A 27,582-nucleotide genomic window follows, 5' to 3' on the forward strand; every position below is an offset into this window, starting at 1 on the left:
ATAACGAATTAGCAAATTGCTAGAAAATCGAACTCTACTTATAAGTCGCCTACTAATATTTTCAATCTTTATTCAACAAAGGAATTTATTACAATGCATTACAATTTTATAGGGAATTTATTTTATTCAGAATATTAATTCTTGCGGTTATGTTTTGTTTAATTTTGTAAGTATTTTAAACAAGAAAGTAGACTATAATAAATTTAAAAAGTTATTAAAGTTTTTATTTAATAATTTTATGCCGTTGAATTGCTTTGTGAATTATGTTGCTATTAGTGTTTTCCCCGTGTTTATGAACGATATTTCGCAAGTGGAATTATTGCAATCCAATTTATCACCCATCCATTCCGCGAGTATACGTAGCATGACATTAAATTAGGTTTTATTGTTGAGGTAATTTTAAGAATTTCATACATGAATCTATTCGGTAATTAATTATTCTACGATACAATTTAATTTTTTTCAATTATCTGGGTACTGATAATGTTAAACTTTGTTTAGTTTCGGTCCGGTGATCCAATATCAATTCCAATTCCCAAAGACAATGCGATTATTATTTTAGAAAGAATTTTTCATTTATTACCAAATCCGGATTGGCTCGACTACAAAGTAGGCAAAACCGGAGAGAAAAATTCCTAACAGCTAATAAAAGCGATTGTCTCAAGTGCCATTTCACGGTAAACATTTGACAAAAACGTCACGGTATTGAAAAATTGAAAAGAAGTGTTTGAACACACAACCCATAAAGATTATGGGAACGAAATCCGCGAGTACGGTTTTAAGAGCCGTGCTTGATTGGAATGCTTTTAATCGATTTTATAAGGCCATAAACAGATCGCTATTAACGAGATATGACACCAATTCTGTGGGAAAACGAGAAGCCAATTACTGAGGTGCAAAAAAGTCCGGTTTGACTTTAAATTTTCCCTGTAATCCGATTTTGATTCGCTGATTCACCGACGCTTGTGATAAATCCGCGCCTATTAGCGCTAAGTCTTATCAGCAGCTCGTTAAGATGATTGAAATTCACGTTTGTGGCTTGCTAATGAATCAGTGGTGGCAGATTTGTCCGTTTGTGCGTAATAGGTGTAAGACGAGTCATCGAAACACCTGTGTGTGCCCCCTGACACCGCTCAGGAGATGGTGATTTACGGTTCCACCTAATAACGCAAGGATTAGAATAATTGTTGCGCGAATATCAATGCTACGTGACATTCGGACGGTTCGTTGACGGGATCGTGAAATTTTACGAGCGGTTTTAATACGGGAAAACCGATGATTGACGTCGACTTGATACAGATTTATCTCGAAGGTTTCAGGAATTGATGCTGAAACCGTTTCACGACTTGGGGACGAATTGCAGGACCGTGACGCGATTTTATCTTATCGCCTTTACGTGGTAATTGATGGAAATGGATCATCGAGGATGCAGTTTTCCGTCTCAATTAAAATACCCAACATGACTGCAAGATGAGGCACTTTGGCAATTATCTTCGTCCGCACCGAATGATTAATCGGAAAAGAATAGTCATTGCTCGTTCCGTTATTCATTTTTGAATACAAATTCGAGTGAGAGGAAACCATTGAAAATGTGCGAAAAGTAACAGCAGAAGCTAAACACATTTTATTATTTTTTTCTTGAGTATTTGTGACTTAGTAAAAATTCTGCAATTGTCATTCGTTTTCTGTTCGAAATATAACCTCGTTTTTTTCAGTTTTTAGAGAATGGTTCACAAATACCTACAACCAACTAAAAAACTACCCCCAAAATAAAAAAAAAAACAAATAAAACTACTTAAGTACATCCTTCTAAATTTTTGAAAATTAGATAATAAAATAAAAAAAATATAGTAATACTAAATAAGTAAGTAAATGTTTATTAAATTTACTAAATAAAAGATCACGTTTGATATATAAAACATAAAATAATTCAGAAAATAAATCTCATTTCATTTCATAATACAATTTTTTTACAGAGCATTTGAATTTTTTGGAGTGAAATAAAGTATAAATTGAGAGTTTCTGCGTTAAGTTAAATCTCAGCGACAAATTTTGAGCCAAAAAACCCACCAGGAACTCCAACTTTTAAATTAGTAAATTAATTTTTTCGCCTTTGACACCAAAATTGTTCAGCTTGCAATAGCACAGTCGTTATTCAAAATAATCTTAATTTGTCGTAAAGTACTAAGTCGAAGATGCTGAAATTTTATATTGTTTATAGCCTTTGTATGAAGATATACGTTAAAAAATAGATATCCACATACTTATTGCGTAATACAATGTACTTTCTTAAAAGTTGTTTTTAACTTGCTTTGTTGTCTGTCTGTCTGTTTCATATTTTCCGAGCCAAATTTGAGAGGGTTCCTGTTGTCTAAATGAATTGAAATTTGACATACTTACTTAATATGCGTGACAATGCAATTCCTGTAAGAAAAAATATTCTTCTGTGGTTGAAAAAAATATATTTTTTACTTATTTGAAAAAAGCTTTCTTGACGTTTCTTTAATAATTTTTTTCAGTTTTATTTCGGATGTCGCGAGAAATACTACGAAATTTGAAATCTTTGCAACTTTGTATAAAATTAAATTATAAAAATAAGTAAACGTTACCTATTTGATTAATTCACGGTTTACAAAAGGTAAGAGAACTATCAGCTAGTTTATCGTTTTCTGAAAAATGTATAAGTATGAGAAAAGCCAGATATAGAAAACATGTTGGTCTCCATTTAAACCGATAATAATGATTTTAATTTAGATTCAAACTCTAAAAATTACGAACACCACCTACATTTTTGTGTAACTCAGTGACAAACGAAATACTTAATTTCTTGCTCTGATTCGTATTTATTAATTTATTAATTTGGTAACAGACAAAATTAAATAAAATCTAAGCAATTTTTTTAAAGAGAAAAGATTAGGTTATTTATTAATGAAATTAAATTTTATGTGCCCATAACAAAAATTAGGTGCTAGTTCCGCCTCTGCTTTTAAAAGAAGAAAAGATTTAAAACAATCGACAGTGAATGTTAAAAAGCGATATCTTTCACTAAATAACCCAAAAGTGCTTTCAGTGACTCTAAATTATAAACTGTTTTCCTGTATAGTCAATACTTATGAAATACAGCAGGAAAATTCCTGCTGCAGGTACAGCTACAATTAAAAAAAACTGAACTGTGAATCGACAATAAGTTGATATTTTTCTGTTTCATTTACTTCATTTTCCACATTTATATTCATGTATTCATTCTGTAATGAACTAAGTACGTAAAAAAAGAAATTTGGTGATTAAAAATTACCTATATCTTCACTAATTTCCTTCTAATTGTTGGAGTCTTTTTATTCTTAGTAAGACCGTTCGAATTGCCTGATTTTGGCCGGAAACGACCACAATTTGTTTAGTAATTTTGTTTAAAACAATGAAAAAGTCATACCGCGTTGGAACGCCTTGTAGGTAAAGGGCGAAGTGATTATCCTTAACAAAGTTTTGCAAATTACTTAATTTACGATGATTCCTTACAAGTAAGTTTGACTTACAAGCCAAAAGTCGCATTATTTTTGTATTAAAAAACGATAAAACGTTATTTTCTAATTTTTTATTATCCCTTGCATGAAAACAAGACAAACTATTAAACTGAATGTTCACCTAATCGCTTTATTTTGACCGAAAACGCAGAAAATTGCGAGGAAATAAAAGAAAATCGGAGGAAATAGGTGCACACAATTAAGGATGCGGTTTATCCTTCGACCTTCGGAAAGAAGCTTAATTTTGTACAATTTCTCGCCGATAAATAAACAAGCCAATGGTCCTTGCAGTGGTTCAAAGCGTATTATTTTGACTAAAATTGTCAATTTCTTAATAATTCTTTTTGAATAGCTCAAAATGCATTGATTTCGCTGAACACGAATTTTGTTAGTTTGCTTAAATAAGCAGAAACCATCGGAATCAGATCGCTTGGGATTGGCTCAAGACGCCTAATTTTGGACGAAAATTACGAACTTTAGACTTCTTCCGTTAAACCAAGTTGAGATTCCTCGTATTATAATAACGTATAATAAAAAAAACCTGACAGGTTTGCGTACATAATTAAATAAATAATTAATTAAAACAATGCATCTAGTTTTTAAGGTGTTAAACTCAAAAGTTGGAACTGAAAGCATATGTGTCTAGGCGTAATTCACCTTTAATTCAATCACTTTTAGCCAACAACTGTATTAGTACCTAACTATCATATATTATTGTTCAAACAGCAGATTTTATAACAAAAACAGCTCATACAGTCTACTCCATATTCGTGAACACCAGGATTAGTTTTTTGGAGCACCCTTGTATATTAAATCAATTACCATCTATTTGCTGAATAAATAGCATGTGGTGCTTCTGGGTGGTATCAGCCAACTTTAAATTAGATAAGTATAATAGCGGAATGTAATAGCATTTTAAAACAAATATAATTATAATTGAAGATATAAAATGTAATTCAAGAAAGATTAGATTTATAACTAAAACCGAAACGAAATAATCTCTCGTAGGTTTTTACGAGCGCATTTCAGCCAACGATCTGTGCATTCGATTCGTTCACCTCTCGCTGCAACAATTATTCAAATTCGTCCCGAATTTCCCCAATCGATCAGCAATTCGCCAGCAATGACACAAATTCCAGAGGACCCTCGAGGCGTGAAAAGCACAAACGGCCGAGCTTTGAGAAAGCTCGAAGAAAGCCTTTGCAGAGACACGCAATCTGGCCATCGCACGCGAGTTCCGCCATATTGTCCTTTGTGTCGCCGATAAGATTGTCCGGTCGCATGTCCGGTGATTTAGAGCTCACCCCCGCGGCCGCTTGCCATCCCCGACCAAGGGGCACAGGACAACACGCTATTATTCAAACGGGACCATCAATAGCGCACGACAAATTTATTAGGACGTACCCCTTTATCGCGCGGTAAGTAATGGGGCGGCGAGGAAGCCGAACCGATTTAATTGACTCAAATTGCTGCGACACTTGAAGAAATACATTAAAGGCCTCGCTCTGTGCCGAGATTGCTATCGAACCTAATTGCGGCCAATAAATGAAGAGAACGAAACTGCGACACAAACACAACACGTGGAAAACCTCGCACAAACTTGTTTAGTCTACCCTCTACAATTAGAAAATTATAAAAATGCCAATAAATCAGTACGAAGTTGTTTAATGCAAATCTTGGTTCAAAAGAAAATAATGTACAGTAACTCCAGCTTAATTCAATTTTTGCAAAAATTGAGCAATTTTGTATTAAGGACAGCAGTCCATGTTAAAAATAAGATAAGAAACTATTGTAGCAACGTTTTCTTTGTACACCATTAAATTTTTAAACACTCAGGCAAGTTTATTGTGTGATTAATTGCAGACAGCCTGTAGTCTTTCATACGAACCGATCGGTTTCGTAAATAATTTCAGGTCACCCTTGTGAAAACATCTTATTGTGAGAGTTGATATCTTAAACACCATTATCTGTTGTAAAACATTATGGTGTACAATGAAAACGTTGCTACAATATTAGGAGTTTTAATAATGATATTCAGCTGAAAATTTGTATACAATCATAAACCGTTAGGTTCTGATTAATGAAAATATTTTCAACATGAGGGCACTTCCAATTATACCAGAAGCCGTTATCAACTTTCTTATTTTAAATAGAAAACTGTGTTCTTTACTGCTTTTTGGATTACTCGAGTTCTTTTCAGCTTCCCCTAGGTATACCAACCTAAATTTAGTCGTTTTCGAAATATTTAAGGTTTTTTTGAAAATTTTTGGATTCGCATTTTTGAGTTTAAAAATCGAAAACTGTGCCGTTTTTTTTTAAATTAGAGATCGTTTTGGGCTTACTTGAAAAAAAAGGTTTTGATCCCTTCCATAGTAGGTAGGTATCCTTTCAAATTTCTAAAAAAAGTTAGGAAAAATTTTTAAGATTAAGTTTGCAGAACTTCAAGCACCCATAAGTTGCCACAATTTTATTTGACTAAATTTTGAAAATTTATTTTGTTTTAACGAAAACAAAAGCAAAGTTTTGATCAGAACTTGTTGTTTATTTAATAAGAACTGTTTTTTTTAACTGTACAACATCTGCGACTAGTAAGGAATTTCCGGCAATGTCAAAAAAAAACAACAAAACTTGAAAATTATCAGGATGTAGGGAAAGCTAATACAGATCGTTGCAAAATTAAATTTTCTTTTACTTAGTGAAATAAAAAGTTGAGCATTCCATTTTAAAAAATTGACTTGTAGCTTGTAGAATTTGTTCAAAAGTAACGTTAAGATTTTAGAATTTGTATATTTTTTTTCCAATTTTGAACATACTGAAGGATTTCTTTTCTGATTTTACCAAATACGATTTTTTTAACTGTAAATATTTCGAAAAAGAAAAAATTTAGGTGTAGGAGAAAATTTGATGAAAATCTCCTTAAAATAACTCAAGAAATCCAAAAATGTAGCAAAAAACATCTTTCCATCGCTGATAGCGATATATTTTCTAATGTGGGGTTTAGACGGGAGCCTGTATTATAACATAATTACTGAATAAACTTTTTTTTAAACCATAAAAACGATTCTCATTGAAAAATAAAATAAATCGAACAAAATAAGCTGAAAAATTTTTAGAGATTTTTGGGCAATAAATTTCCGCATCGATTAAAATATACAAGAATATCTCATGGTAGGTATCTAAGTATTCAACAAAATATAAACAACTTTAAAAAAAACTGCACTTCACGAAACAAGCCAAAATAACTCATTTTTGTATAAACTGAACATTTTTTAATTAAAATTTCGTTAATGAACAAAACGTCCAATAGCACGCAGACTAATCTAACCAATTTCATAAACTTCTCAAAAATAATAACAAACATAATAACATCTGCAAAAAAAAGAAAACCTTATTTTTGGTCTTTATATCTAATTCAAGCACCAGTGATGATTATCCGAAAAAAAATGGTTTTGCTAATTTTTCTAACTTGACTGTAGACCCTAATACGAAAAATTTTCATCATTTTGTAGCACAGAACAAGGAACACAAGTGATAACTTTTATTAACCAGCTTGGAAAGGAATCTGCTCTCAATTTTTACGTCTCTCTCGAGTTATAGGTATTTTTCGAAATCAATCTATTGGCGTTTTCAGATTTTAAAAATAATAACTCCACTGATCAGATTGTGGATAAAATTAAACGGATTTAAACTAAAATTTGTTGTAATTTAAATATTTTTTCTTTTTGTTTGAAATTTGGTGTGATAAGGTAATTCAGAATTGAGTTAATAATTTTTGCAATGCCTGAAGGGCGAGCTAAATCACTCAGACCTGGCTGAAATCGCGTAATAAAGTCGAATTTGGGTTGGGAATCGGCTTTTGCCTGTTGTCCCACAAAAGATCTTGATACCGCCGTCTAAAAGCAGGATGTCCTTTGAGAGATATTACAGACAGTGAAAGAATGCAAACCCCTGAAAAATAATACGATGATGAATGAAACAGGAGGATGGTATCTGTCCAACGGAAACGCAAACTAACCGAGAAACAGGCGGATTGTTTATACCGGATAGAAGCTTCTCTCTGAATGCAGCCTCTGGTCGAAAGAAGAAAAAAGGTTGAATAGCGCGCGACTCTTATTGATTTAGTGGTAAATCTTAACCATAACCGTCAATTCCCTTCAACAACAATCTTGATTCTGATATCGGAGGGCTACGGCCCCACTTAATCCACATCACAAGCGAAATCTTTGTTTTAAACAACTTTTATCCTCTTGTCTATCTTGAAATATTTATTGTCTCGTGCAGCTGCTTCGATTCAAATAATAAACACCACTTGATATTTCGACGTGATTTGTGGACCCCTTCTTACACTTGTTCGGCTCAATGAGTGGCTGGAATTATTGTACAATGTTGCTCTTAATACCCTTCCACTTTTTCCATTTGTATTTGTACAAGTAAGCGGTATTAATAGAAATATTCGTGGTTTATGAGCTATGACCATTATATTGGTTGCTTTTTGTTTCGGGTGCCGATGATCTCAGAAGCCACAACACCGGAGTGAAATTAATATCTTAAGGAACCTTCGGTTCATTGAAAAATTGGAGATAAAACTCTGCTAGCGTCAGAACTTTAATATTTATAAACATTTAGGAGCAACCGAATCATCACAAAAAAAAAACAATCGCTTGGATATCCGTTCCAAGAAGTGATGTTTCCGCAAATCGGCTAAATTACCGCAGTTCGAACAAATAAAATAACACAATACAATCATTAAAATAACGAGCATAAATAAAAATGCTACAAATTGTCAATAAATAAAATTTAACAATGGGCAATGTTGTTACGAACAAATAATGATCGAGCATTTAGGAAAAATCTTTATCCTTATCAATTCATAAGGAACAAAACTATAATAGTTTCGAAATTACTGCATTATAACCGTAAATTCGCAAACACCTATCGCATCTGCGTGATTTTATCGTAAACATGCACTATTACGAAAAAATCCAACAGTTTTGTTATTAAAAGGCAGAGAATTGAACAATTAAACATTTATTAGTCAATTTTACGACACGGGTTGATTGTTGTTTTGTGCAAACATTCCTGCAAAACACGCAGGAATCCGACAAGCGGCCTCATAGGAGGATGAGACGGGAAGACACACCCAGTGTCAAACGGCGCATCTTTGGGGTAAAGGCGGAGTTACAGTCCTGCAGGAATGCGAGGGGGGAAAAATATGATTTCTGAACGTTTTGTCTTTTCGAAATTTTTTTTGTGAAAAAATGTGTACAGTCGTGTGTGAAAGAAATGTCCTACCTTGAGCGGTGACCCTTCTGGCGACAGACTTGGACCTCATCGTCGAGGCTAGACGCGGCACACTTGCCCGGTGTTCATATCATGAACTGACACCCGTCAAGACGGCTCTGGACGGAGACAATAAGAATCCCGATCGTCTTTTTTCATGCACGCTCAGACCAATCACAGGCCACTATTCGCTGTCATGTTTTATCACTTCTTCGAGGCGACTGTGCTGTAATTTTTGATTTGGATCGCGGTTGGCGGCCGAAACAATAATCGACAATCGTCAAAGAGTCGACGTGCGTCGCGCCAACTTAATCGCGACGGCCGTGTGTCGTTTGCGATTCTTTTGTCTGTGCGCAATTGTTTGCGCACGGTTACGCCTCCTGCGATGCCACGCCAGTGGTGGGTAGATAAGAGCATCACGGTCGATATTCCGGGATAGTCCGGGTATTCTCCCGGATTCCCGGAGGGCTGTGTACCCGGCCCACTGGATTGATGCATATGTAATTTGTTTATTCGGGTTGTTTGACTACCGCCACGCAAACAGATGCTTGCGGTTTGCAAGTTTATTAATTTGCATTGCTGTCTTTTCGGCCTCGTTTGGGGCCGACACGCAAACAATTGCCTGCCGCTGGAGCCGCACTAAACAATAAGCCACCGAGGAGGGCGCTCTCATCCGCAAATATTAGAGAAGAATTGCCAAAAATAATCACACAAAAGACCACTTTTGAGCACGAAGCAGTTTATCATATAAAATAATTTTCTTTAAGTCTAAATTACGCTTTTTTTAATCAGTCTAGTTCATCTTCTTACATTTGCAACAAACAACAATCTGAACTGACCTGCTATTTTCTCTGTGTGTTTGACTATAGTAAAAATTCATATTACTTATTTTGCATCTTTGTCTAATGCCTCAACAATGAGAATAACACTGTATCATGTACATTTTGAAACAATAAAAAGAAAAAGAAATTCATAAAAAACTAATAGTAAAATGTTTTTGTTTAAAATTAGTTTGAATGTGTTTGACATGTTTAATGTAAATTCTGCTCAAAGTTTGTGTTACCATTAGTAAACACATTCCATGAGATATTTATAACAATTAAATATGTTACGTTTCATTACTGATTAAAATTTTACGCATATTTTAATTAATTTTATTCTGAACAATAAAACAGATTTTAAAATGTTGAAATTAATTTTTGTCAATGTGTTCAAAAATGGTTGCTCATCAAGTCAGCTATGAAATTGAACGTAAAATGCCGCCTAATTTAAAAAAGAAAGTGACAAAAACGAAAGAACACAAAACATCAAAAATCAAGAAAATATAAAACAAATTAAAACAAACCTTACCCTCGAAAGAATTTTGCCGAAAAATGCAAAAAATGAGTGAAAGCTAATTCAAAGATTTGTCAGTCATTTGGAAGAAGCGGCACAATGAATTTGAATTCCATAGCCAACTTGATGAACAACAATTTTTGAACACTTTGAATTATAGGTATACTATAATAAGATTCCATTGAATGTAGTAAAAATTAGAACGTTATAAGACGTTATAAACGTTATTAAGAAAGTTATTTTTAAAACGTATTTAACGCATACATGTGCTGCTTTCAATTTTCAACAAATTTAACATTTTTTGGTGTTTCACTTAACGTAATAAGTCTAAAAAATACATTTTTTTTGTAGGTAAATCACACAGATATCAATGACTGTTATTAAATACCTTTTTTTTTCTTCATGTAGGTATGGTGTTTTTTTTTATTCAATTCTCTTATCATAGTAGAACAAGCAATATAAGTAATGTCTTAATTACTGCCTACTTAATATTAAGGTATTATTATTTCTAAGTGGAATTCTGGAGAAAAAATCTTAAATGCCTTTTTGAATAAAAAATATGAACTCAAAAATGATCTAGTCCAAAAAAAAACATTTGTTTCAGAATGTCATTTATTAGAAATTAAAAAAACAGCGAATTGATATTAATTAATACTTGATTTTTTTACGAAATCTTGAAACATTTAAAAAGATCTCATGCATAAAGAGATTATTATCAATTACTTCAAGTAGGTAGAATATTTTTATGTTTATTTTTAGCAACCTGACAGATTTCTTAATTATTTTTCTTTTTGATTTGGTAGATTTTTTGATCCCAAATTTGTTGCCGAGATTCATTTTAACGTTTAACACAAAATTATTTTCTTCTACAGAAACTCTCAATTTATGCTTTACTTCACACAAAAAAATGCAAATGTGCTGTTGCAGAATTTTTCTATAAACCTATTAGCTGTTTCAAAACTATAAAAACGCTACCGTCTCATTTTACCGAATTATTTTTTAAATATCTCTTATTGGAAGTATAAACTACATAAGGTTTTATTTTTTTGAAGTGCATAAATAATTTATAACAGTTAATTTTCAGAGAAAATGCGACGCTGGCGATTCTATAGTCTTGAAACAGCTAATATAATTTTTATATAATTTTTAAATTTTTAATTTGAACACCCTGTACGCATAAAAGGTAAGACAAAGAGTAAAAGTAATAAGCAAATCCAAGAGTTGTTTCCGAGCGAATCGATATTTATGGCGACTGGAGTGTCTTATTGTTTTTACGATCAGAGCAAAGATAAAGGACAAAGGCTCCATTTATGTTTATGACTCGACTAAAACCGCATTATATCCCCTATGACCATTACTGGAACATCAGCTTAATCTTGTAATAACCCCGGAAACGCCGAAAAAACCGCTGGAAATCGCCGAAACAGGATAATTCACTCCTTGAGCTTACATCGCCTTAGCACGCAATTCCATTGTTTCCGCTTTAATTAAAACAAGACTCTTCTGAAACATGTCACCTTTCAGCGTTTCATCAGCGGCGTAACAGGTTTATTATGTTAATAAATGGGCGATTTGCTCGGATGGAGTGCCAGTGGCGTATCATCCGATGAAAGCGCACTTCTTTCGACTTATTTTAGAGCCAGTCTGAAATTACGAGGGCTCTCATAAATTGGGTACGTGCTCGGCCCGCGATCGTCAAGCCATAGCGGAACGGAGTGCACGTTGTAGTCAACGCCACCGCCAACCGCGATTCAATTTAGACATGCCTTTGTGTCTAAATATACCAGACTATCCGATCCGTTTACATACGAGATTTACTACTTATTAAGACGCTGCTCCGGGTTCAATAACTGACCACACGGAGGCTTTCGCCCAAGCAGCAGATTTTCTTTGAGAAATGCGCTAAAAAATGGCCCTAGTTTATCCTAGTTTCCCCCGGCCATATTCCCGTCATGTCCCGGATAATGTCGGGAACTTTGATAATATTTTTTATTGTTTCACACCGCACACCGATACCAAAGCAATAATATTTCACACGGGACAACAGTTATACGGATCTCGGTGGAAAGTTGGCGAATTTATGACCGCAATAGAGCCAACGCCATCTGCACAGCGTCTATAAAACAGTAGCGCTCAGACATCCCAGAAGAATTTAATATGTCTCCCGGTTTATTGCACACGTAAAACCCAGACTAAATATCAATATCGGACTTGTCTTTCTTTGCGTGCCCGAAGTGATTTTTTTAAATGCCATTTCAAGGACTTTAATTGGACGCATTTGCATTTTTACCCGCTTGACCATTAATTAAAGTGGCGTAATTAATTTAGGGGTCCTGCCAGGACATGCTTTTTCAGCAGGAAAGCAGAAGGCGGCCTGCTTAAAAAATGGACATAATTTTATTTCGCCAAAACTCGTGATATGCTGATAAAAAATACGAGCACGGTTTATCAATCTCCGCCCCAATAACAGAGTAACAGAGGTGGAATTTTAGGCTGATGTCCTAGAAATACTTTTCAGACTACAATGTGATAAAATACAGGAATTATAAAAACCATTTTCCGATTTTTTTTTTTTTGGCAATTTTTTGGAAGAGTATTTGTAGGTCTACTTTTATTTCGTCAAAAATAATATGCAGAATAAAATATATAGATAGAAAAAACATCTCATTTTGTCAAAACTTATTGTAATATGCTAATAAAAAAGATACCAAACAAGGTTTTCAAGTTGATTTTCTAGAAATAATTTCTAAATAGAAATTTCATGACCCATGAGAAAATTAAGGAAAAACGTAAGCTTTATTAGTAAATCTGACAAAAATGTAACTAATTTTTGAAAATAGATTTGCAATTTTTTTTATTGTTTTGATTGTTGAGTCTATAAAGGGGTGGTCAAAAGTATGGAAAAGTACATATTAGGTATTACATATTCAAGTACTTTAAAATGTAAGTATATTTCAAGAAAAAAGTTTTTCGAAAGTTTTTAGTTTACGAGTTATTAAAACAATTTTTTTAATGGCACGCTACTGCGGCGATTCTTTTGGTTGCGTTCCGAGCTCATTACGAAGATTTTTCGAACTTTGCCGAAGTAGTTGTAGCCATGGATATTTTAATTTTCAAAAAAAATTAAAAATCAAAAAACAAAAATATCCATAGATACCCAATACAATCATTTCGCTAAGTTAAAAAAAACTTTGTAACGAGGTCAGAACTCTACTTCAGTAATAATTTATAAAAACAAACACTATTTAAAAACAATATTATCGCATTAGAAGTCAATTTTAGATCAAAATCTCTTACCAAAAGTGAGATGTCATAAATTTTTTATAATAATTTGAATTATTTTTGAAAAGTGATTACATTTTTAAAGTACAATTTGTTTTTAAATGATTCTCATCTAGTTCTCTGTGAATGTTTTATGTAAAATCTGAAAAACCGCTTTATAGCTTTATATTTAGTTGCATTTTAACAAAATTTTTAAAATTAGTTTATTGACAATTTGTGAATTTTACAGCTGTCAGTTTTGACATTTATTGACAGAAAATTCAGCAGAACAGCACAAATTTTTTACATGTAAATAAATTTCAAAGTTAACTAGATGAGAATCATTTAAAAACACATTGTACTTTATAAGGTAGGTACTATTTACTTTTTTCCTAAAACATAGTTTAGGCACAAAACACTTGGTTTCATACTTTTGCTTAACCCTGTATATTTTTGGCAAATTTTGAAAAGATAGCCATTATTTTAGTTGGTCAAAACGTGTGGTACCTATAATGTCATTAAATACAAAGAAGCAATTTTTACCAATTCCCGGCCAAGTAACAATGTTGGTATTTTACGTTGATTTTCATCGTCGTTTTTTTTTTTAATTTTAATTTTGTATTTTTTGGAAATCTTAAAAAAATAAAAAATGATAAGATAAGGTAATTAAATAATACATAATTTTCTATAATTGGTCGAATTACAAAAGTGTGACTGATTTTTAAAACTATTTTTGTAAATAGTTAATAAAAAACTTGTAAATTGTTGTCTCTATGACAATAGAGACCAAATAGATTATTTTCTCGTTATTCTTTACATTTTTTAAGTTCTAAAAAAATTTAAAGAAAAGAAGAAAATGATTCAAACTAAAAATCGAACTCTAAACTTTTGAACTGACATTATCTTGTTTGTATTTGCCTTATATTTTTTAATGTGATTTCAAAATCGAAATCTACTTACCTCATTTGTTAAAAATTAAATTGTTGTTTTATTTTTATTTTTTGAGGGCTCGATGTTGGTTAAAGCTTAGATTTCTTGTTCTAATTTGAAGCTACTTAATCAAAATTTGTCATTTTTCCTTGGTGCGCGCCAAGGTTGTTGTAAACCTGGTGATTCAAAGCTAAACAGGAAATTAACCCCCACAATGGCAGCACTCAATCGCTCCGTAATTCCCCCCAACCAACAAAAACCGTTATCCAAGAGAGACAATTAAGCGTTGATTATCTCCACCGCATAATATCCTCGTGGGCCTTAATTACCCCAACCCCGAGTTAATTTCAGCAAAGTGACGTCAACAGAACGGATAATATTCATAGACAGTAAAAATGTCACGTTGTATATTGACTTCTGACCTAGATACCAGGCGGCAAAGAGCCCTTAATGCGCTGTGACACAAGGGCTTTTTTCCCCGAGTAATCTCCTATGTAAATCAAGTCGATTAAAAATCACGACAGAAATATGATGCACGGTAGGTTGGCTTATCTAGGATCTACCCCTACGAAGCCTCGAGAATGGACAGTGGACGATGTGGCCGCGATAAGGGGGCTGCTACTGTCCAGGACACGGAAGAATGACTTCGACATTTTCGCTGTGAGAATTATGACGTGTGTCAGGAGGCGAGTCGGGCGCAGATTTTGAAAAATTCGTCGGAGGTGTTGCGTTTTTTCGTGTCGCTATCGATGGAACTGATGTCGTGATTGTCACGGCAGAGGGCGTGGATGACGGTCATCAGTCATAACTTGCGGTCATAGGCTCTATCTGGGGCCCCCCTGATCGCGTGACCGTCTCTCTATCTCAGCAAATTATACACATTGTTTACGGGTCAACTGTTATTTGTCACATGTCCGTGATTTCATAACGCATTACCCTATTACAACCCTCACATCGCACTTACACTATGCGCTCGGTAAATACGCAAATACAGCCTTTGAGTGCATTATAGTTGGCGTATCTTGCGTTGCTTGCCTGTTTTTCTGATCGATCAAGAAAACAAACACCACGTCTAGATTAATTATTACAACTATAGTCTTTCAGTTTTTTTGTAAAGACGAAACTAATATTTAAAAAAGTGAAAAATTACAAAAATATTAATTGCAAAATATATAAAATGTTCTATTTGAAAAAATATAACTTTTGTTTACCACCCTGTATATAACAGCTTGTGCATAATAAAAATATTTTTAGTTGTGAATTTTAAGTCGATCTATTGGATAATAAAAACAGCATAGCAATATTTCAATTACCAAAAACTCCTGGGTCACCCTGTATATTTTATTAAATCAAGTGGAACAACAGAGACATCCACATCAGTTTAAAAAACTGTATAATTTTATTAATTTCTGAATCGATCCTGAAGCCCAATATTATACCCAACCGCCTTGATTTTTACGTTTCAGGAATCTGAAATCATCGAACTCCTTTTCAGATGCGAGTCCCCAGCCCCGCCACCGCGCCCACCGACGAGTTGGTAATAAAACGAAACCTTTTGACATCATAACTCTGCGATCATAAAACATGACATTAAAAATACGCTCTAATATTTCAGTCCCTTCAGGCGCTCGTCCAGCTGAAACTTCCCCCAAGTTTCAGCTTTTCACAACCATCACTCACTCGGGACGATTGCATTTTCTTTGTGGACATGAACGAGGTTCATCGGAGCGAACAGTGCATTTTAACCACTTATCCACTTATAGATACTCCCTCTCCTTGCTGCTGAAAAAAGTTTCAGGATCGTAATAAATGCGCATCGACTGATAGCAGGATGCGTCCACATGGCGCATGTGTTGCATTGTCTCGACGGTGATTCGCTGGCGGAGATAGTCGTGGGATGAGCAGAGATAGCAGGAGCATCACCACGCCTTTATTTCGGACAAAATGGCGACCGATTTCAGGGCTGTGTCCTGAGAGGCAAGCAAAGGAGTGCTTTCGAAGAAATATCTGATTTAATTCCAAACTGATAAACTGACAATTAGCGTAAACTCGTGCAACAACAATTTAAAAAATTAAAATCAAATTTTTCTACTTTAATGATTTATTTTACGTGTTGGGTGCAAATTAGTGAATACCTACTAGATGATTAATACAAAGAACGTTTATGGATGATTACATTGTGGATAGAAAGAAAAGTTAGTGTATCTGGTATATAAAATTGTGTTTTTGTTCAAAAAATAAGGAATAACTTTATTTTCAAATTTGTATATTTTCTAGTCAAAAATAGTGGACGTGCGCAAATCCTACCGAATTCGCAGTGGTCATAATTTTTATTAAAAATGTTTTTCGGGACTTTACCAAACAAACTCAGTTAACTAAAAATTTTTAGACATAAATTAAATATTTTCGTTTATTTTTTTATAATTTAAGAAGTAATTCATCTAAAGATTCAACGCTAAAGTTTGAAGCTATGTTTCACCTTTACGTTCATTTCTTTTTCCCTCAAAATAAAAGGTATTTTCTTTTATTGGAATGTGCTCTTACGTTAACAATTGTGCGCTTTTACATACTTTTACCTTTTGCCGCATTATTTTCTTATTTCTGTCAGTTTTATGCTCCGCTTTACGTTTATACGTCTCTGTTTTCTCTCTATCTCCTATTTTTCTTCCCGTGTTGTTTCACTTACCTTTTCTACACTTTTTTTCATAGAAAAATTTTTACACCTGATCCGGGTTCGAACCCCCGACCTCCCCCGTCGTAAGTGGCGCTTATACCACTGAACCACCAGGCCCCAGGTACTGGCAGTCTTTTGCAGATATTTTAACATAAACTTTTTAAATAAATCAACATTACAAACTATATAATTGTAATAATTTACTAAAAATGCAAATACATTCAGTTCAAAAGTCGGCGAATTAGCTCGAGAAAACATTTTCTTCCACTTTTTTTAAATTCAATTATTTTTCACCAGATTTCATCAAAAAATAACGGGCGTATAAGTTGATTCCACAATTTTAAAATTGTTTTTATCTTTTTTGTGACTTTTAGCACGTTTTTGACCGAAAATAGACATAATTTCTCGAAAAATTACCAAATTTGTGTATTTTCTAGTCAAAAATAGTGGACGTGTGCAAATCTTACCGGAGTCTCAGTGGCCATGATTTTTATTAACAATGTTTTTCGAGACTTTACTAAACAAACTCAGTTAACTAAAAATTTTTAGACAGAAATTAAATATTTTCGTTTATTTTTTTTATAATTGAAGAAGTAATTTATCTAAGGATTCAACGCTAAAGTTTGAAGTTATGTTTCACCTTTACGTTTATTTCTTTTTCCCTCAAAACAAAAGGTATTTTCTTTTATTGGGATGTGCTGTTACGTTAACAATTTGGCGCTTTTACATACTTTTACCTTTTGCCGCATTATTTTCTTATTTCTGTCAGTTTTATGCTCCGCTTTATGTTTATACGTCTATGTGTTCTCTCATTCTCTTATTTTTGTTTACGTGTTGTTTCACTTACCTTTTCTTAACTTTTTTTCATAGAAAAATTGTTACCCTGATCCGGGTTCGAACACCCGACCTCCTCCGTTGTAAGTGGCGCTTATACCACTGGGCCACCAGGGCCCCAGGTACCGACCGTCTTCTGCAGATATTTTAACACAAACTTTTTAAATAAATCAACATTACAAACTATATACTTGCAATAATTCACCTTAAACGCATATACATTCAGTTCAAAAGTCGGCGAATTAGTTCGAGAACACATTTTCTTCCACTTTTTTTCAATTTAATTTTCTAATTTTAAACCAGATTTCATCAAAAGATACCGGGCGTATAAGTTGATTCTACAATTTTAAAATTGTTTTTACTTTTTTTGTGACTTTCAGTACGTTTTTAACCAAAAATGGACATAATCTCTCGAACAATCACCAAATTTGTACTTATGTACTTTATGTACTTATATCTTTTGCCCCATTCTCTTTTTTTATGTAAACTCTAAATGTGTTCATTCTTTTCACTATCACTCTTTCAGTCTGTACGTTGTAAAAGGTAAAATATAACTATAATAATTGTGGAAAATTTTGTCTGCGTTCGCTATACATAGGGTCCGTTGTAGAAAGTTTTTTTTTGCATTATTTTTTAATGCATTTGTTACATTTCTACAAAAATGTCCGTTGTGAAAAGGTGTCCGCTATCTGGAGGTATATTAAGAAAAGTTTCACTGTTGGTAGTTCTGTTAATTAATTTTATTACCACATTTAGTACAAGTGTTTAGTCATTAAAAGTTTAATTAAGTTTGTTTTTTCAGAAAGACAAAGCAAACTCCATTTTTTTAAATTGTTTAATTTTTAAAGCTTCTTTTACGGTGGATTTAAATCGTTTCACATCCACGCAGCCGTGCGTATCCCATCGTCCTCTTCATCTGCATACTGCAGCTGCCGTAATCAGTTTCGACAAGCGTAAAGTTCGCAGGTCACATTATCCGCACATAAATAAGGCATCGCATATGCTTCGGCCACTTCTCGTCGTGCATAAAAGCCACTCCAGGAAGAGGTAATCCGTTCCGGCGAAAAAACTGAAATCGATGATGTCCCGTGACGTCACCGGCAGTCTGAAACGGGCTCTGGTTGCCGTGGTAACGGGAAGAGTTGCTTGTCCCGGTGTCGTCACGGGAAGCTTTCTTGACATTAGCAACAAGCAGCTTCTTGCGGAAGAAGGATCGTTAATCGATAAGCGTCGCCTTTATGGAAATTTTATGGGAGTTTTCAGGCGATCGAATCGGTTCCGGCCTCTGTAAAGTGAGCAGTTCAGGGTGCCGGCGATATAAACTTTCGTGAGATAACGCGACTCTTTCTCAAAGCTTCTGTCGGTTTGCGTTAGCTCCCTTATCTGGAAAACACACGAACGGACGAGGTCACCTCCCGCATGGAAATGTCACTGATTTATGAAGGCGAGGACGTGGAGGAACGCTTTTGACGAAATTCGGACGTTTCCACGCGGATTGTGAGCTTGCGAGAGCTTTTTACGGAGCTAACTCCAAATTGCTTCGCTGTATTACTGGTTGCAGCACTAAAAGCTCCAAACAATAAATTGGCACAAATTGTAATTAATTGTTAACCACTGTTTAAAATATAAGAAATGAGATTGTAATTCATGACTAGAAAAAAATTTTGGCACTATTTTTATGTTTACACATGTTCAATGATTATTTTGTACATAATTAAAAATAACACAAAATAGGGATAGTTAGGTAGATATAATTTTTTTTTCACACAAAATTAGTTATACAAGTGGACTTTTCAGTCCTGCTTTATGTCATAATATTGTTGATTCAGAACCAAATTACGGAACGCCAAAATTTCAGCTGATTTTTATCTGTTCCATTTTTTTAAATAATTATCAAAAATTACGGTCGAGTTAATCAAGCTTTTGACAGGGGCACAGAAGCTTATCAAGAAATCGGACTCAGCCCCCGCAGAGTCCCAAATGCGTGTCAAAATGCCTTTTGAGATATTTTGTGTTTGTTATTAATTTCGCTGAGTTATGGTCTATAACTTTAAGGTATAAAAATTGCAAATAGTTCGCGTGATGTTATAGTTATTTGATGTTAGGTAAGTTGCTTGCTTCGGCGTCCTGATTGATCTTGTACGACCATCACGAACACTGAATTATTACCAACATTTTATACTCACAATCTCAACATGTCATTCCACGTGAATAATAAGGTCATGCAGGTAAAATACGTCATTATTACCCTATATCACTTAAGCTTACAAACGATATTCAAATGATGGAATTCTGGCCCCCGAAGTGGATTTCCGGTTTGCCACGGAATTTCTCCGATTTACATTCGCTTTTTTAATTTTATCTCGAAAAATGCTAAACATTGTTACAAACGCCTGGTCTAAATATTTGCATTGGGGAGACGGTTTTTGTACGCATATTATTTCCTCGTTTTTTGAGCAAACAGAATTATGACACCCTTCCGTGAAGGATCTATAATTGGTCATCATCTGACAAATAAGACACGTCCTGTGTTTGAATTCCAATTAAAATGCGATCAATGAATTATGCAGCCGGAGTTTACGACGCGTTATATCAAGAGAGGGTAAGATCATCATTATTTCCATAAACGACCTCAATTAAATAGACGCTTACTACAACAATGATAAATGACCGACTCACGGCCAAGACAAGCTCTAATTAACGATAAAATATTCATCAAAATAAGAAAAAACAACAAACAAGGCTTGATATCAGGCAAAATATACAGCGTGTCTCTTAAAGCTCATATCTTTTATCGATACGAGTGACAAACTGGTAATATTTCTATAAGGAGGGCGCTTCAGCAAAGTATTATTACTTCTCCGTGCAAGATAGACATCCTCGTTGGCGTTGAAAGTGTTAGGAATGAGAAATGGCCCTTAGGTATGAGTGATTAGGGTCGGTTTCCGCTGGCACGTCATCCGGAAGTGCGTGTCGAGGCGACACACGGACAACGCTAATCTTCCGGGCTTCGCGTGCGCCCTCTGTCGGTAATCTGGTCGCATATCTGAAGAGATTAAGCGGCTTCATATACTTACCGCAGCCACTAGCTTATTATTTATTATTTCATAACTTTAACTCGTATTGTCATGCTGCGCTATTGATTGTTCGCCTGGGAAATGTCTTACATGACCTGGATTTTTTGCAGTTTAATTGAAATACAAATGAAATTAGAATAGCTTTGTTATCTTTTGTCTTAAGTCTTAGCTCTTCTCGAAAACTCAAGAAAATCTTTTCTCAAGCTCGCTTCAAGATAACGATGAAATTATTATATATATCTTTAAAAAAACAACAAGTCGCTAATAATTTTGTATTTTTTTCAAATCGGAATTTTCAGCCCCACTCTCCCCTACCTACATTAAGAAAGAATGCATTTTAAAATATTTTCGTAAAATCCTGTTGTTGCTTTAGACTCCTAGACAACGATTCTGGTTATAGCAGAATTTTTAGTTTTTCTCACTATAAAAAATCAAAATTGTTTGTTCCAGCGAAGTCAACAATTTATTTTACGTATTACTGGTACTATGTTTTAAAAAAAATTTATATTTTTAAAATTCGTCGCTTTACCAAAGTTTTATGAACTTTTCTATCTCTTTAGAAACCTTTCGAGTTTTTAAAAGTACAATAAAAGTTTATTGCTTCGATTTATTATGTTTGATTTTTCAATTTTTGTCGAGATTTTGGTCGATTTTTTATTTCCGGAACATTTATTAGCCAATAACTTTAAAATAACTATAAAAAAACAAAGTCGCATTTTATCAAATTATTTTAAATAAGATAGATAAACATGTTAAATAGTTATCAATGATTAGAACGATAAATTACATTAGCTATTATTTTTTCGAAGTACATGAATAATTTATAATAATAGCTAACTTTAAGAGAAAATGCGACGTTAGCATTTTTATAGTTTTGAAACAGCTAAGATTAGACATAACTCTATTAGGTTTATTATTTTTGGAAAAGTTTTTTAATTATCTACCTTTGTAAGAAAAGATTATTGTTCTTCGAAACTAATAATTTTCGAGAAAATTGATTTTAAATGTAAAAATAGGTAAAATGTGTTGCTAAGTTATAAGTAAACCGGAATTTTACAATTTGCTTGATGCCATTAGATTTTGCAGATCATTTTACATCAAAATATGTTTGTTTTTCGAAATTAAAAAAATACTTTAGTCGTAATAAAAATATAAAAAATCGATTTTTATACTAGTTTTTCACAATATTTGAACTTTTTTATTGATTTGAAATGCAGCATACAGAAAGCTTTAACCGAACACTTGAAACAAATGAGCATCTGGGTAACTAGCGCCCCGTCATGGCAACTTGCCCAATTTTTATCCTAGTTGCAAACCTTTATAACCAACTAAACAGAGCCCGTTAAGTCAGTCACGTGACCCAACCAAACGCCAGTTGACAATTGGCCATCAGTAACAGCGCACAGTTATGTTTATGTAGATATAAGACGGTCTTAAAGACTGTGTTATTTCTTTATTTTATTGTTAATTGACGCAAAGTTAATTAACGCGCCTGTTGTGATAGCCAGTTTTTGGGCCAAGTGCACCAGTGCTCCATTTTTTGCGTGTTTTGTTACCCAACGTTACAAATCGGTAAGTTGTTTTTTACTTTTTTACAAACTGTGGGTACGTAATGCTTATCATTATTTACTTGTGTGTTTGTTAAAAAAATTGGTAATTTATGCGTTAATTTGGCCAAAACACCCTGACGCTCGGTAGGGGTTAAACCGCCATGTTTGTTTAGTTTTCGCCCTTACAGCATTTCGGACTCGTGGGAGCAAACGGGAAGGGTTTGTTGGATGCTTTTAATTAGTTTTATTACGTCTGGCGTGGTGAAATTAAAGTGATAACCTTGCTTTCTGTATATATTAGCTACTTTAAAGGCTCGTGTGACCTTACATGTGTTTTTATACCGAATTTTCGGTAGTTATTATGAGTAATGAGAAAATGGGGCTGTCGCGCCAAGAGATGTTGAACTGCTTGTCTCGGAGTTATTTCAGGACTATCACGTGGTCATTGTTTTGCCATTGTCTACGACAACAGATGATTTCTTCTCTAATCGGGCAAATTGGATTATTTTGTCGCTTTGTGTTTGTTAGTAATTTCTGGAACGTATTTGTGGCTATTTTTACGTTATCGGGTCACTTGTGTTACTTAAATATTTGAAATAACGTCGATTGATAAGTAGACTTAATTACATTGCTGATTTCAGACTTTATTACGTTCAAATGTTCTAATAACGAGTATGACTTTTGCGGATATTAAGTCACTTATTTTGGCCATAAAATTATTATGAAACACATTAAAGTGCCATAAACTTGAAATTGGAAGTCTCTGCACTTGATTCAAGACCAATTCCCTCTAATCTGCATAATCATATGAAAGTGAAATTGGAAAACAGTTTTGCAAATAACAAAGCAATGACACCAAAATCTCGCTTTAGCACCTCAAAAATATTTTTGCCCAAAGGTGGAAAAAGTTAAAAACCTTGTTCAATATATTTTGGTCAAGTTTGAGGTCAAAAAATCTAGACTGAGCCGAGGTGGTCAAAAAACTAATTCGTCTAACGGCGTTATTTCTTTGATGACATTTTGAGTGCGAAGACATGTAACAGTGTCATCAAGCACCACAAACTTGCACAATTAGTCAGTGCCGTCTAATGACATTTTATTATTACACGAAGAACATAATACGATCTTCTGCGGTGAGAACCCGACTCATGGGAAAGTTCTCAAAAAGCCGAAGATTTTTCCAAACGTGTTACGCATCAAAGGAGGAATCGTGGATTAAGGCCTTTGATATGGCTTCCCATGAACCTCAAGATAATGGAGCGAGTTTGAAGCTGTTAGGGAAAAATAACAGCAATGCCAATTTGCCATAACTTGGTGTTATTTTCGTTATTTTGAAATTATTTATATCGCTCTACGATAACCGTAATGTACATGTTTTACTGTCGTAAACACAACTATTTAAAACTCGGGAATGTTTTTGCGCCTTCAAGGATTATTACAGGATTCAGACCGGAATAGATAATGGGCCGAAGGTTAGACGGGGATTTCCTCGCGTGTTTGAGTTTTTTCACCCGAATAAACACAAAATCGATGCGAGGGTGTCATTGAATAAAAACATTAACAAATTACAATGTGAGTCATTGCTGGAATAATTGATGACGAGCCGATTATTAAGAGTGTGAAAACATGATTGTTCATGACCAAACAGGATTATAAATTTGGTGTGCAATGTTGCCGAAACGATGCAAGTGAAATAATGCTTTAATAGCTGTCTGAGACCGAGAAAAATCAGAACTGGATTGAGAAAACTGTGAAGGTTGTCGAGGGAAATTACTCGAATAGCAACAGCTTAACCAGAATTTGCACAATCCGTATATCATGCAATTGTTATCCGGGCCGTTCTTTGCACTTGATCAAAGTTTGTCGAACTGTTTGCGAAATTTCGCGCCAAAATCTGATGAAAGATGTTAAACACAACAATAAATCACACCGTAAAGGCTTTCAGCGTGGTTATAAATTCATCACGAGTCGCGAGAATCTAAAATTTTTAACGAACTTTACTACAAATAGAGCAAAATAGTTTGTAAGCCTGGCGGGTCGTTAATTTTTCACCCACGATTCGACTTGACAATTAACCCTCACACAATAATGTGAAAATTTAATCAAGTGGACGCGACAGGAGACATTGATTTTCCAATTTAAACTGAACCACTAAAAAGCACCGAGGTGGTCTCCTTGACTCTCTTCTAGTTCCAGCGAGTTGATTTATTTGAATCTGTTGTGTACTATACAAGACGATTCTTGCAAGATTTTGTTTGCTGGTATTATCTTGCTCAAACACATTGCGTACTTGGGTAAAAAATTGTCGTCTGTAAAGAATACAGTTTGAGGATGACTCAACCACTTAGTGTTAGTTGGCGAATTAACAAGTGGTAGGTGGCCCAAATTGCAGGGAATCACCTCAAGGTTGCACGATTTGACATTTTGGTCAGCTTTCGCCGACTTTGACACCGTTGGCGAGACCCGAAACGGGGTCAAAAGGGTGAACACCCCGTGGATCTAATCTGATATTATGATGCACGAGCACGAGACGTTTGAGACTCTTCCTAGTTGAGTAACGGGCTTTCATAATGAACACTCATTGTTCTAAAGCGGTGTAAAAGTTCCATGAAGCAAGTAATTGCTGCTAATATACTATCAGTAATTAAACTTATCAATTGATAAATAATGCGAGTCGGCTGCTCGTATTTATGAGCCAGCGAGGACGATGAGTTGTTGCATTGGATTTTCGGGTGTTTTTTCGAAACCATTTTCCTTTTGGACTACTTGGAGTTTTACCAAAAAGATGCGATAAAGCTCTACGATGCGAGAGTTATTACAGTTAAATCCTGATGCATGGAGCCATAAAGTTTTAAATTTGGAACATTGGCTTTGTACTTATCTGGTCAATATGTTATACGGACAATATTGGTTTTATCAGAGATGATGAATTATTCAGATCATAAAAGTAAGCAAAATTCTGACGTTAGAAAAGGTGTAATTACTGCATTGCGATCTGCGCAGTTTACGACCAATTAATTATTCAATTGTCATGAGAATCCTATTCGTTAAAAAGCTAGTTGTAGGTTTTAATTAAATATCATTTTTAACCAGGTGTTGTGTTTTTAAGTGCTCACAGTTTTGATATTTATTTGAGAAAACAGGAACTAAAAATAAACTACAATGAATTTTCTTTGCCAAAAGCCAAGATTCTGTGTGCAAGCATCTGAATTCAAAATTCGTTGGCGCTCGGCCATCGAGTCAGTTCATATCGTATGATTCAACATTCAAGAGATTAGTTTTATTTTTCTGGAAAGAGTCATTGAAACTATTAACAGTTAGGTTTGTTTATCTCGTATCCCGCGAGATAACACGACTAAGCCTTCCGTAAACTTTCCCTGACAAAGCCATCGAAATCCTTGCTAATTTTCCACTTGGAGCGAAAAATCCTGCAAATTCCTGTCGTTATCGGTCACGACACGGAAGAATCCGTCCTTCCACCAGCAAGCTTTTATCTCTCGGAACTTTAAACTCGTTTAAATGCGCAGTACTAACCCCAAAACAAACTCCGGCACCACCGGAGGAACGTCCGTCCGTCGTCTGCGCACTCTACGAGCATACGTCGCTGTCGTTGTGTGTTTTTGAAAAATGTTACGGTGCGCTCCTGGTGTGTGGTCCGGTGTATAGAAGGATTTTTTCTTCGGCTTGAACGCTTTTAAAAAGTGCGAGGTGAACGTTGCGATGCCGATGTTGAAACTGTGCCGTCGAAGTCGTTGCATCCGAAGTTTGTTTATTTTTAGACGGGGCCAAATGTGCGTGGGTAATTTTCATTCTGTCTAGGTTCTGAATGTGTGTGATTTTTTTCAAAGAAAAGTGCAGGATAACACAAATTCAGGTAAAACTTAAAGGGGTGGCTAAGGATTTAGTACGCTTTGTATATTTTGAAACAGCTCTCCATGTGTGGATCTTTAAAATGTTTAGTCGAATTTGTTGAACAAATAATCTAAAACTTTAGGAGATACACCAAATGGAGTTACTTCCTCAAACGTGGGTCTTTGACCCAGTCTATCGTCACGTCTTGAAATACTTCCAATCTGAATTGAAAAAAAATCAACAGTCGAGGAATTAAGAGTGATAACCACAACTATTTGCAATAATTGTTTGTACTTCGGTGTCAAATATTTGAGATGTTCTCTGGAAATGAGTGGCATTTGCCAATTCCAGCAGCAATGACTTGGACGAGCTATAAATATCCGATTATGAAAGACATTTGAATTCCAGAAACGTAATACAAGCAAGCAACAGTTTGGCAAATTGATTAATTTTGGATTGATTGTTTAAAAAAACTTAAAAAATTGTAATGAATTCCTTGTTAGTCATGGTGGCCAATCATTACGCAGCAGACATCAGATTACACGATTTGAACAATTAAAAGAATACTAAAAATAGAAACAACCGTATCAAAAATACATTGCAAAACATTCCACGTCCATGTATTGTACTTAATAAAACACACAGTTGAACAAAGAATGAAAAAATATTTAAACAATGGAAAAGACAATGTGTTTGTAAGTAATGTGCAGTTTTTCGAAAAGTGTAAATACCCTTGAAACCCTGTATTCATTTGCACGAATTTCCATTCGCGTGGGGGTGTGGGCGCGCCTTTGAAGGTTAATTTTATTAATTCGCTAACTTAATTAGTTATTAAGTCGCGTTTTTGTGGAAAAAATGCACCGGTCATCGGTATGTAAAACTGCAGTTGCGAAATAATGCCGATTGCGATAATTAAAATTTAATGTTATTCATTCTATTGTAATGAATCAAGCTGATTTCTTTATTGTGTCTGTTGTGCAGTGGTTGGTTCGTGGTTATTTTCCAAAATAAACATTTGGATGAAACGTGCTGGCACATTATTGAATAGAAATTGTGAGCTGATAACAGGAAGGTCATGTCTGTTTGTTGCAAATTATTGTTGTGTACGTGTATGATTGATGGCTATTGGGTGATGGTTAATTTGCGGAAAATTACGGGAGCTGATGGTTCCGCAAGTTTACGATTTTGTACGAAAGCTCGGAGCAATAACAGTTTGCTTATTTTTGGAAGAGTTACTTCCTAGACAGTTGCGAATTTACCATTTTCGT

At 34.4% G+C, this 27,582-nt stretch overlaps 2 protein-coding genes across 5 annotated transcripts in view; one reads left to right on the forward strand and one right to left on the reverse strand.

The window, feature by feature from the left end:
• The window catches only part of LOC664087 (transcription factor hamlet), a 65,960-nt gene extending 56,867 nt beyond the window's left edge, over nucleotides 1-9,093 (reverse strand). For 2 of the 3 annotated variants that reach the window (XM_064357356.1, XM_064357355.1), the window contains exon 1: nucleotides 8,814-9,093. In XM_064357356.1, the coding sequence (XP_064213426.1) occupies nucleotides 8,814-8,853 (40 nt within the window). In that variant the 5' untranslated portion in view covers nucleotides 8,854-9,093. The remainder of the gene's footprint in view (nucleotides 1-8,813) is intronic. The other variant, XM_064357359.1, reaches the window with a different exon arrangement.
• A 13,165-nt stretch (nucleotides 9,094-22,258) lies between these two features.
• Nucleotides 22,259-27,582, forward strand: part of gus (gustavus) — a 34,701-nt gene continuing 29,377 nt past the window's right edge. Inside the window, exon 1 of one of the 2 annotated variants that reach the window (XM_015982722.2) lies at nucleotides 22,259-22,484. The gene's annotated coding sequence lies outside the window, so the exon portion shown is untranslated. Of the gene's footprint in view, nucleotides 22,485-26,063; nucleotides 26,337-27,582 lie in introns of those variants that run through there. The other variant, XM_015982723.1, reaches the window with a different exon arrangement.

This window comes from Tribolium castaneum, chromosome 6, assembly GCF_031307605.1.
Source record: "Tribolium castaneum strain GA2 chromosome 6, icTriCast1.1, whole genome shotgun sequence".
NCBI lineage: Eukaryota > Metazoa > Arthropoda > Insecta > Coleoptera > Tenebrionidae > Tribolium > Tribolium castaneum.